Source organism: Thunnus thynnus, chromosome 18 (genome assembly GCF_963924715.1).
Source record: "Thunnus thynnus chromosome 18, fThuThy2.1, whole genome shotgun sequence".
NCBI lineage: Eukaryota > Metazoa > Chordata > Actinopteri > Scombriformes > Scombridae > Thunnus > Thunnus thynnus.
This window is the reverse complement of record NC_089534.1, coordinates 3,129,269-3,141,569: the sequence shown is the minus strand read 5'-3', so window position 1 is coordinate 3,141,569 and position 12,301 is coordinate 3,129,269. Positions and strand designations below refer to the sequence as shown.

Genomic DNA, 12,301 nt, shown 5'->3' with positions numbered 1-12,301 from the left:
ATTCTGCTTTATTTATGTACCGTTGTTTATTGAAAATTAAGAGACCATAATTCACATTCTTGCTCTCTCCCTCCCTCTCTCTCTCTCTCTCCAGGTGTGGTAGGTTTATGGGATCTGACCACGAAGTCTGCGCTGTTACGTGTGCGAGAGTCTGACAGGTCGCTGAGTTTGCTGCCTTACAGATGTTTCCTGGCTCACGACCAGGCTGTTCGGGCTCTGTCCTTCTGTCCGGCCAACAGGTAAACACTTTCACCCTGGTGATGTCTTCAAATGTCTGGTTTTGTCTGATCAACCAAAGATATTCAGTTTACTATCATGAGTGACGGGAAAAAAGCATCAAATCCTTACATCTGAGAAACTGGAACCAGCACACGTTTGGCATTTTTGCTTAAAAAATGACGATTATTTGATTATCAAAATAGTTGCAGCAGTAGTAAGACTTCACCCTTATGAGCTTTAATCATTCTCCACATAACATATAACATGATAATGACGAGTAAATGTTATATGTCAAGATATTACAAATACAGAAAGATCAATTGGAAAATCGGTGAAAAAGAGGATCAACATCCAGATAGGAAAACAATTAAACCTCCTAAATTTCCAAATTTCCTGTTTTTCTTGTTTATCTTTTTCAGCCTCTTTCAGTTTTTTCTGCTTCAGCTTGACAGTTTTATTCACAGCCAGTTTAAAAGGTTGGGTTAAAGGCAGCACAATAAATTGTGAATGCAGAAAGTTGTGCTGATGTTTGGCAGCCCTGTTTTCTCCAGAGTATTCAGGCACTAATTCAGAATGTAGAGCACAAGGCCGGGCATGCAGCCATGTCCTCTCTGAGCTATCACTATTCAGATGACGTAACCTCTCCTATCTGCTCTTCTGCTGGGCCTTCCGCTGACCTTCAGGCTGCAGCCTTTCTGAGCTCACATCACCTTGAGTAAGATCTTTCCTAAATTACTATAAAGCTTCCTGTTAGGAATATTTATCTGGGTTGAGACCTTCAGAGAATACAGCACAGGATTATTGGAAGAAGAAAAACACACATTTGTGACCAAGAAAAGTTGATTTGTGTTGCACCTTTCAAACTGTTATTGGTGTTTATTCAGTTATTCTCTTCATTTATCTTGTAAAGAAGATTTGCTCTCATGGTGCTGTTGAAATTTTTAGTCCATCACATCATCAAAGTGTAGACTTTTATGTTTTAGAGGACTGACTTCAGGCTGAGTTCTGACTTTTGATCTGTCGTCTTTGGTGCTAAAATATAATTTTTCCATTTTATCTTTTTACTGGAAGTTTTGCATAATTTCAGCTTTGAGCCTTTAGAGATTGAACATTAGCGGCACAAGAATCTGTGCTTGAGAAACTTCACATTGTGGTTTATGTTTACTACTTAATATTTATGTTTATTGCACTTTCTGTTGACATCTGGACCACATTAAATTCCTTCTACTTGCTACTTAGCGAATAAATCTGATTCTGATTCCTGTTACCAAATGATGGAAAATACTGCTCATATATGAGGTTTATCCATGTAAAAATGCCACACTAACATCCAGTTATACTAGATTATACCTGTATACTAGACTTTCACATTCTTCTGCTGATATAATACCTGAGTTTCGGCGCCATTTCCAAGATGTTACTTTGTTCAGTCCGTTACTTTTTGAGGAATACCTAAATGTAATTCAGTCTAAAATTGACAGTTAATTGACAGATTTAAAACAGGAACTATCTAATAAAAGAGTAAGCAAACACAGCTCTGAGCTCTGGTCTAAACCATAGACTGTATAAAAATATGGACGTAGTTACCGTGACGTCACCCGTTGGTTTCTGAAGAGCGGTTTTGAAGCTCAAAGTGAGTCGCTCTGGCCGTCGCCATCTTGGCAGTGCGTGACGCTGCCTAACTCCCAGCCAATCAAAAACGGGCAAAGAGGCGGGCCGACAGGCTGAAACAAGCCACCTAGCGGCTGGCGGACTGTCACTCAAAGCAGCCATGTCCTTCATTATGCATAACTTTACGGCTTAATAAAACTTAAACAGGTGAGTTATAAAAAAATTCACCCTCGTACAGTTGTCATGAAAGGAGAAATTAGCTACAGAGACCAAAACCGTTTTTTGTACCAGGCTGTAAACATGTTTATTTGTGCTGTAAAGTTGGGCATTTTAACATGGGGGTCTATGGGGATTGACTCGCTTTTGGAGCCTCAAGTGGTCGTTCAAGGAACTGCAGATTTTGGCACTTTGGCTTCATTTTACAGCCTCGGAGGTTGCCGCTTGGTCTAAACACACATTCAGTGCTTCACAGTTCATTTACCGAGCCCTAGATACAAACTTTTAAAACTTTTTAAAGAGGTGTCTTTGTGCAGTTAATTGGTGGTACAAACACACAGATTGCATTAGTCTTACTATTACAGCCAAACGAACCAAACTACTGGTGGAAGTACACAACTTTAATTCAGATAAACTGCTCATAACTTTACTTATGTGACTTCACCCCAAATCCTGATACATACTATAAATGAGACTATTCATAGAGGTGAACACTAATATCTGATGAGCAGTAAAAGGTCACAGCTCAACGCTTCGCTTTAACCCTTGTGGAGGCTGCATCATCCCCCTCAAATTATTTTTCCCTGCATCATTACTCAGCTGATGAATGTGTAGATGAGGAAAGGATGGAGGGCTCATTAACATCACCTGTGTCTCCTACAAGGATTCAGTAACAGCACTGATTCGCAGTGCGAGTCAGCACAAGGAGTAAAGCCATATTCCAGGCCAAAAATGTGATATTGGGCAAGTCAGTGTGTCATCCACCTCCTCACGTAAAGGAGTTTCATATTCTTTTTTCGCCCTAAACAGCTCCAGTAATGAGAATGAATCAGCGTTATCCTCTTTTAAGGAGCTGACAAACCTTAGATTCGGGATATTAATCGTTATTGCTGCACTGTTCATCTCTGGGCAGCTTTGAGCTGATTATAACCACCTTCTTGTGTCTGTTATTCATCATTTATGCTTTAGACTGTTTGCTTTCTGTAGGTTTAGTGTTAGGGTTAGGGCATTAGGGTTAGGGGTTGCAGTTAGGGTGTTAGGGTGTTAGGGTTGGGGTGAGGGGTTAGGGTTAGTGTTAGGGGTTGGGGTGAGGGGTTAGGGCATTAGGGTTAGGGTGTTAGGGGTTGGGGTGAGGGGTTAGGGTGTTAGTGTTAGGGGTTGGGGTTAGGGTTAGTGTTAGGGTTAGGGTGTTAGGGTTAGGGGTTGCGGTTAGGGTGTTAGGGTTGGGGTGTTAGGGTTAGGGGTTGGGGTGAGGGGTTAGGGTTAGGGGTTGGTGTTAGGTTTAGTGTTAGGGTTAGGGTGTTAGGGTTGGGGTTGGTGTTAGGGTTAGGGGTTGGGGTGAGGGGTTAGGGTGTTAGGGTTAGGGGTTGGTGTTAGGGTTAGGGTTAGGGTTAGGTCCGTTCCCTCTAGTCAGGTCTAGAAGGAACAGACCTAAAGTCGAATGAAAGATGCATACGTGAATAACAAGATTAATCCCCAACAGACAGAGTCGTTCTCTTGGCAGCAAAGAGACCCGGGAGGATACAAATCTTGTCTGGATCGCTGACTTTTAATTACACAGCCATGTTGAAAGAGATAAAACTGCCCCTTCTGCTTCACTCTGGCATCTCTTCAAGATTCTCACCTGAACAGTTTGTCATCTGCGCTCCACATTTATAAACCGTGTTTCTGTCGCATTGAGATCTGCTGGTATTGATTGACCCGTCTTCATTTGTTTTACGGCGGACAGCGCTGTCAGCTTTGATCAATGTTAGGAGGATGATGTGTTCAAGTAAATTCACATATTTATCCATTTATAGATTTCTCGCAATTGGAAAAACATGGAATTTTCTCACCATGAGCGCGACTTTAATCAAAAATGGATGACGGACACCTTTCATCTGACGAGTTGTTAAAGCTGTTTCTCTTTTTCTCTTTAACAGACACCTGTTGGTGACGGCAGGAGAGGACCGCTTCGTGAAGACGTGGGATCTGAGGAGGCTTTATAATCCCATCACTGTCCAGAAACGCTTTCTTACCAACGAAGTCTACTGGCCTTTAAACGCACCGGGCCTCCTCTTGGCCCAAGAGAACACCTACGCAGCGTAAGACAGTCTCTCTAATAATAAGTCTCTAAGGTTGGAGAGATGGGAGGTTTGGACAGTTTAATTATGCCACACTTTTTAATCAATTAGTTGTAATCTAATCCATCATAACAACAATAACTACAGCGTCATGTGCAACATGTTTCAAACACAGGCTTTCGGTTTTAAATTTGTTGTCTTCAATTCAAGATAAGAAAACATCTTGATGACGTCATCTCCGTTATTTTCTCAGACTTCAGACAGTTTTACTCACCATGACTAGTAAGTCGCCTCTGACATTGAAAAAACCTGAGTAGAAAGGCTTAAAAAAGTACAGAAATAGGTGGAAAAGTTGGTGTATCGATAAAAGCAAAATGCGACACATGACATAAATGTCCACTGAAGAGACGAAAACATCAGATCTGTGTAGAGCAACAAAGAGACTGATGTTCTACAAATGAACACATCAAACAAACAGAAATGTCATATTTCAGTCATGTTTCCTACATTGTTTTTCACCATTTGGGTTCAACTGGAGCTCTTCTTTCAGAGCGTCATCTCGTTGCCCTGACTTCTTCTGTAATGGTTTAATGGCACCAGACTGGAAAATTACCACTGACAACTTTTTATCTCGACAAATCAACTTGAAATATTTGCATAACAGCAGTGGAGGGTAAAGCACTGTTATGGAATTTTCCATCTTTAGAGGTTACAAATTGGGTTACATTGGGTCAAGCTTGGCTTTGAGGTCACACTGTAATTCTTAATCAGAGATTAAGATATCTTCTCCTTGAGACTTCAACTATCTGTGATGGTTTGGGGAAGGCAGAAACCTCTCTGATAGAAGGTATATCAGCATTTCCATGGTTACCAAGGTTAGAGGAGGCTTCCCTAAACAACACAGATGGGTGGATGACACAGTCAGACGCTCAAACCAAAACTGCTGAAATTACACGTAACGTGACGTAAACTGTCACGGGTAAAGCGCAGTCCCTTGTTTAGAAACTAGTGAACCAATCAGATTAATTTTTCATATTCTAGGCTGATAAAGACGAGGACTTGGACCTTCAGAGGGCAGAACAGAAAGAGACAGCATCGGAGCAGAATACTCTGGTGTTTACTGTTTTTGGTTCTCCACTCGGCCGAGTGCTTTCAATAAACATTTTCAGCATTAAGACATCAAAAGTCTCGTGTAGGCCTTTCTCCACTGCTGACCATCGCTCAAAATATCCACAACAAGCACCTTAAACTGAATTTTTCTTTCGCCGATTTTCAGGAAATAAAGTTATAATTTCTGCTGAATTCAGATGGAAACCAAGCTGTTGAAAATTGGTGAATTTCCCCTGACATGATGATGGTCATTCTGGGATTTCAACACCTTTCAATGTTTCTTTCTCTCCATCTCCCCACTTGTCCTGTTTAATTCTGTTGTTTTTTAATCTGCCTATGTAGGAACGGTTCACATGGAGTCCATTACTATGATCATTACATGCGCTCCATCTACGCTGTTCCCAGGATGGCCACTATGTGGGTGAGTGTGACATCTTCCATCTTTTAGTCACTGACATCCAGTAAATCAGCCACAGAGGACAAAACAGATTTAGCACGACACTCCTGCTGATAACGATGAAGAGACATGCGGGAGGATGGAAGTTTTCGCCTGATCTCAAACCAAGTTACACTGTTTTTGGACGTCGCTTTCATAATGAACACTTTCCAACATACGGAGGTTTATAAGTGTACGTGGTACCAGAACACCAGTTGATACGTTTGACCTTTGACCATAAAATGATAAAGATAAATCCCCTGAAAGGCCAAAGCCTTGTTAATCCTTCTAAAATCTCTAGAAAATTACTCATGAATATAGTTGAAGTTTTAAAAAAGACTCAGTAATTAAACAGCTGGGTACTAGATTAATCAAATGTTAATCAAGCAGAAGTAAATATTACATTTTTCTGGACTATTTGTTGTTGTGGATTAATCCACATTTGGTGCTCTAGTGGAAACATTTATTTTGTGCATTTCTATTATTGTGTGGTGAAAAATGCAAATTGATTTTAGAATTAAAAATACAATCAAATGTCTTGAATTTCAAGAATTTTAGGAACTTTTTCTCAGTTTTAATGATTCCTTCACGAACGCATCAAGACATTCTTATGAAAATGTGTAAACAGGACAATAATTCAAGAGGGAAATAGCTAATGTCTCAATGCTGATTGGTCTTTCTCTGTTTGATTGCAGTCCATATCTTACACTGATTGGCTGAACAGCGTGATGACATCAGACACCCTCGGTGAGGTGATTCTCGCCGTGTTACCTCAGATATGCTACAGCCCTCAATACATCAAACGCACGATAGAGAGACGTTTTGTAAGTTTCCTGTTTGTATCTTTTGTTTTCTAGTTCTCTGTATTGTTTTATTGATTTGTTTCCCTTTTCTTTCTTTCTTCATACCTGAAGTAATGAACACTTTTGCTGCTTTAAACAGTTAAACAATGGATTGAATAAAACTGTTCTGATAAGTCCTTGTAGATCCCGTATATTGACTTGTTCTCCCTTCATGTTGTGTCTTCAGCCCATCTACTTCACATCTGTGGTGCCTTATGATACAACTGAAGAAGAGAAAGAAGAGACTGAAGTAGCAGAGGAGCGGACAGATGCTGTAGAGGAGCAGGAACGAGAAGAGACGGAAGGAGCAGATGCTCAATCCGAAGAGGGGAACGAGAGCAATAATGAAAATGGAAGAGAGGGAGGAAGAGGTAGAAAAGATAAAAGTCCTCCTCTGCTGTTCCAGACGTACAAAGAGGCCGTGAAGAAATACTACCTCCATCACACAGACAGCGATATGGTGGGTAGACAAGACGTTCACATTTGTAGAGCACTTTTCACAAACCACAAAGACTTTAAGAGATTGTTAAATTTAACGAAATAAAAGACAAAGAAACTATAAATAATACAGACCAAGTTTTTTCTCCGTTTCGTTCTCTGTGGCGACACCGTATGGCGAGAAGCGGTAACTGCAGGTGTGTCGTTCTTTTGCGCAGATTACTCACAAAGCTTTTATTGCACTTACAACAACGTGACAAGTGTAGTTGTTGTCAATGCGAGTACTTCACCTGGTTCACTGACTCTCCTCTGCTCCGCTGTGTGCAGCAAACACACCAGGAGCAGCGGAGAGGATATAACTCGACCATAAATGACAGCAAAACGCAGCAGAGACTGTTTATTTATGTTATTTTCCCTAATTTATCTGCACTCCTTTCATTTCAGCTCAGTGTGAGAGTTGCGCTGCTGTGTCTGCTCTCCTCTACTGTGAGGAGCAGCGAGTGAACCAGTAATCCAATTAAATGTCACATTAGAATCAATTCCCAGTGAGAATCTGCTGCAGAAACCAGTGTAGTACCAGTAGAGGGTTTTATAGACTGAACAGTTCAAAAATGCAACGTAATTATCCAGAATTAATTCAGTTTTTTGTTTGCTCGTTTTGATTTTTCAACTTTAATTTTATTGTTGGAAATTTGCAACCATGAGAAACATTGAACAGACACACAGACTTAAGAATAATATACGTCCATAAAATAAAAATACACATGAAATAATCTACATGACAGTAAAGATCCAGCTGTCATGACGCAGACCGATCACCAGCTGTATGAACTGATAATTGATGAATGTACCAATTGTATCATAACTCTTATAGTAATAACATCTAACTCACTTTCACTTCATGAAATACATCATTTCTGTAATATAATTTATGCAATTTGTTAAATAATTAAAGGAAAGTAGCTTTTAGTTTGGATGAGTAATTCACCATAAAGTATGTTATATTTCTATTTTAACACATGCTCTACATGTAAGAATGTAATAAAATGTTCTGTGACGTGCAGCGGACGTTCGTGCACAGCGAGAAACGAGCCGGATGGAAACGAATGAAAGAAACGGAGGTGAAGACGAAGATAAACATGGACGAGACGCCTTTGGCTGCACTGCATAAGGTATCTACACACACACACACACACACACACACACAGCGCAGTCATCATCATCAGACTCCTGCAGCACAACAACATGAAGAAGGAGGGAAAAGAAAGATAAACACTAGAATGAAAGACAGAAGAGAGAAAGAGCCTCCTCCTCCTCATCTTCCTCCTCCTTCTCTGATGGGCAGCTATAAAGACAGAGCTGAATGTAATGATGTGTAAAATGAGAAAAATGTCACCCTCGGTGGAAGGAGGGAGGGGAAGAAGGGAGGGGGAGATGGAAAGCAGCCATTTGAGGATTTGATGTGTTTAATTTGAAGAGAGGAGGGTGTCACTGCGCCCTCTGGGATGAGATGATGGACGGACGCTTCATGGGACAATCTTCAAAAAACTAAACGCCGCCGGCTTGTTGACCGGCTGTTTGTCCGAAGGGGATAAATGGATTAGAGGAAGAGGAAGAGACTGACTCGAGAAGAGGAAGAGAAGGAAATAAAATAAAAGGAGTGATGGAGAGAGGGATAGATGAGCGGAGGGAGGAGAGGCAGCGATGTCTCCTCACGGAGAATCACAGCTGAGTCATTCACATAGGTGAATAAAAGTGTGTGTTGTTAATAATAATAACAACAATAACTCGAGTAGAATAAAAGCGGTCGGCTGAATAACGACTTCATCACAAGTACAAGCGGAAAAGACTTTGAGTAGCAGCAGTGGAAGTGACTGATACATCTTAAACCTCCGTTATCCTAAAGTTATTAAAAACGCCGCATCGCTGCACCGGGTGACATGTTCCTCTACAAGGCTGCTCATAACTGGTTATTAAAGGTGGCATCTAGCAGAGCAGACTATAACATTCATGAGCATGTTTTAATTAGTGTATAATCACCTGAAAATAAGAATCGTGTTTTCATTACCTTTTAAGAATGAGCTCTAGGGAGCAGGCGGCCATGTTTCTACAGTAGCCCAGAACGGCCGGCTCTAGACAGAGACTTTCAAGATCCCCTTCAAATGTGCTTTCAATGTAAGTGATGGAGGCCAAAATCCACAGTGTAGATTGTGAAGCTTCTATTCAGCTTCAGCAGTCTGAGTTAGTCATATCAAGTGGATATCTGACACATTTACAGTCTTTTTAGCATCAGATTCCCTCTTTGTGTTTCCTCGGACAGTGTTTCCCTGTTGAGCTGCAGGTGGAAGTATAGTAACAAAAAGAGGAACTTTGGCACTAAAAAGACTGTAACGTTGAAAGATATCTACTTGATTTGACTCATTTGGACGCTGAAACTTCATATTAGCTTCAGATCAACTTTAAAATACATTTTTTTGCACAGAGGGAGGACTGTGGATTTTGTCCTCCATCACTTCCATTGTAAGGTCATTATGAAGGGATCTTCTAATGGTCGGTATGAACAGGAGGAATGATTATGCCGACAATTGCACCTATTTCTGTCATTTTTCACATTATGAAATGAGTGTAACATTATGAATGTCTTATTAAGAAGTGTGTTATTAGACTTTTCATCTCATCGTTGACTGCGGCTGTTCAGAGCAGCTTTTGCCTTCTGACAAGGTTGGAAAACACGTCGTCCAAACCCAGCCCTTAAACCTAGATTGAAAAATGTTGGAATTTCCCTTTAAGCGACTGGATAAGCGCATAAACAGCTGGATGTCCCACAACTTCCTGCAGCTGACCGATGGCAAAACCAAACTATGACAGCTGGTTTTTACCCTATAATGTGTTGTTTTGTGTTTAAGTCATTCATGTAACCCCTCACTCCTCTCTATATCTAATCCACTGACTTCATTCTGTGTTCAAACTGTGAGAAATAAATATCAGCTGTAAGGATTTTGGAAATGTACTAACCTTTAGTGACGAGTTTCTGGCATTGTGAGCCTACAGAAGAATCTTCTGACAGTCTTCCTCCTCTCCTCAGGTACGTTTCAGCCCCAACATGAACTGTCATACCTGGGTGGCGTCCGGAGGCCAGACGGGTCTGGTCAGACTCAACTGTCTGAGGAGTATGATCAGCTGTCATGTGAAGAAGATGATCAGCGAGAACCAGGCTCAGTTCAACGCACTGTACTCTCCAGAAGAACAGAAGGAAGCTGCTCAAACTGTGACAGAGCAGCTATAGCAGGAGCTAAACTATCAGAATGTCAATCACACTGTTGTCAGACAAAACCTGCAAAAAAGTCTTTATAGAATAATAAAAAAAAAAGATATTAATTTCTTATTCTTGTGTCTGTTGGTTAAGGATGAAGTCACTAAAATTACAAAAAATCAAATCTCACTGCTAGCAGTACTGTATCTACAGTAGCCATGGTTTTATTTGTGTCTTTTGAGATTTCTGCCTCCGATAATTAATCGTATCAACTTTAAATTGGAAGCAGAAACTATTTGCAGGTTTGTTTGTTTCCACAGCAGCTCGTTAATACGCTCAAATGAACTTCATTTCTCTAATTTTGTCCGTCTTCTTCCGCTGTTGTCATCAAATGATGATCAGAAGTGTTATTATGGGAAACGTTCAGGCTTTCTCACATTTTAATTTGGCAAATATTTAATGTTGTAATCAGCGAGACATTCCGTTGCATGTTTGTTAATTTATGTTCAGATTTCTGCCACGAAGGAAATTATTATCAGTTGTTAATGAACCACCGTGTTTGTGTGTTCTGGTCTCTTTACGCACTGGTGTTGTTTCCAGACTCGTACACCTTCGTCTAGAGAGGAGACGTTAGCGTAGTAGCAGTCCTCCATCTGTGTCCACACAGGATGCGTTCAGGCACAGTATTGTGTGTAGGTCATCTGTGTTTTGGTTGCACTCGGAGCCCAAAACACAATCACAGTAGTAACGTGCATACACACACTCTGTGTAAACACCATGTTGGTTAATTGGTTATATATTCATCATTGTCATTTTTTCACAGTACCTTAAAGATACGCTCCTGTATTTCTTTCTAACAGCCTTTAAATCTTCTCCAGTGTCACTGCAGATGTTGTAAAACCCGTCTTGAGATTCAGAACATCATCAAAAAGGCTGGAGGAATCGGGGGGGATTTGGAGTTTGGAGTTTGCTGTATCTTTGGGCTCATTCATGCTGCTGTACTTGTTTGATTGTTTTCTCTTTTATCATGTTCAACAACTCAGGCTGTAACTGAGGGGGAAATACTTGAATTTTTTTATTGCAACTTTGCAGGATGTAATGTTTATAAATGATAAATTTTAGGTATTTTTTCATTGTTCCTTGTTGAACTTATTCCTGGTGTTTAGATCCATAATTTTGCTGCAGTATTGTGATGTGGCTTCTTGACTTAAGTTATTATTCAGTTTCTTTCAGTAATTAATCTCTGTTTTTAGAGGTAAACAAAAACATCTTTTCCGCTAAGTTAAATTAGGGGTTTTGAAAAGGTGCAAAATTTTCTTTTTATTTTTCTTTTTAATGGGGATTATTTCCAAAATGTCATTGACAGTTTCAGAATGATGTTTAGTGAACACCATGATAAAGATGTCAGTGATGGAAAAATAGTTCGATATTATCTTATAACTTGTAAATTTTAAAGATGACTCATGAAAGCATTGAAATGTACAGCACCTGCTCTTTTGTTGTCACTATTTCTGAAATGGTGCGTCAAAATTAATGTTTTTGTAATAAAATACAATTTGAATAAATAATAAATACAAGTTGAGCTTGAATATTTATTATTGATCTTGTCTATTAGTAGCTGTGCTGGAGCTTCTTTCTTTAATGGGGACATAAAATGCACATTTCAAGGCTCTTTTTTCATTCTGGGGCTCTGCTGGAATATCTACAGGATTTAGTTTTTAAAACTCCTTATTTATGTTATACTGGTCCTTTATGCAGCTCCTCAGTTCAGCCTCTGTCTGAAACAGGCCGTTTTAGCTCCTGTCTCTTTAAGGCCCCGCCTCCTGATGAGCCCACTCTGTTCTGATTGGCTGGCTCCTGGAAGCTGCCCATCCGTAGATGTCTGTAAATATGTGATTGGACACATGGAACAACCTCAGCAACAAAGACTACGGAGAGGACGGCAATTTGAGGGCATCATGAGGAAGAAGTTAGACGTAACTTTGTAAAGAAAGGGCTCAGAGCAGACTGAAGCCCTGACTTCATACTTTCAGAGAGCATTTTACATGTTCACTTCAAGTTTTGGAGTTTTGACCATGTTTAACCCTTTCATGCATTGTAGTCACTACAGTGG

At 40.2% G+C, this 12,301-nt stretch overlaps 1 protein-coding gene across 4 annotated transcripts in view; it reads left to right on the top strand.

Annotated features, from left to right (window-relative positions):
- Positions 1–11,777, top strand: part of gtf3c2 (general transcription factor IIIC, polypeptide 2, beta) — a 36,664-nt gene extending 24,887 nt beyond the window's left edge. For all 4 annotated transcript variants that reach the window (XM_067572587.1, XM_067572586.1, XM_067572585.1 and 1 more), the window contains 7 exons: positions 95–239; positions 3,969–4,130; positions 5,562–5,640; positions 6,351–6,479; positions 6,685–6,957; positions 8,000–8,107; positions 10,021–11,777. In XM_067572587.1, coding sequence (XP_067428688.1) covers positions 95–239; positions 3,969–4,130; positions 5,562–5,640; positions 6,351–6,479; positions 6,685–6,957; positions 8,000–8,107; positions 10,021–10,221 — 1,097 coding nt within the window. In that variant the 3' untranslated portion in view covers positions 10,222–11,777. The remainder of the gene's footprint in view (positions 1–94; positions 240–3,968; positions 4,131–5,561; positions 5,641–6,350; positions 6,480–6,684; positions 6,958–7,999; positions 8,108–10,020) is intronic.
- The last annotated feature ends 524 nt before the right edge of the window (positions 11,778–12,301 follow it).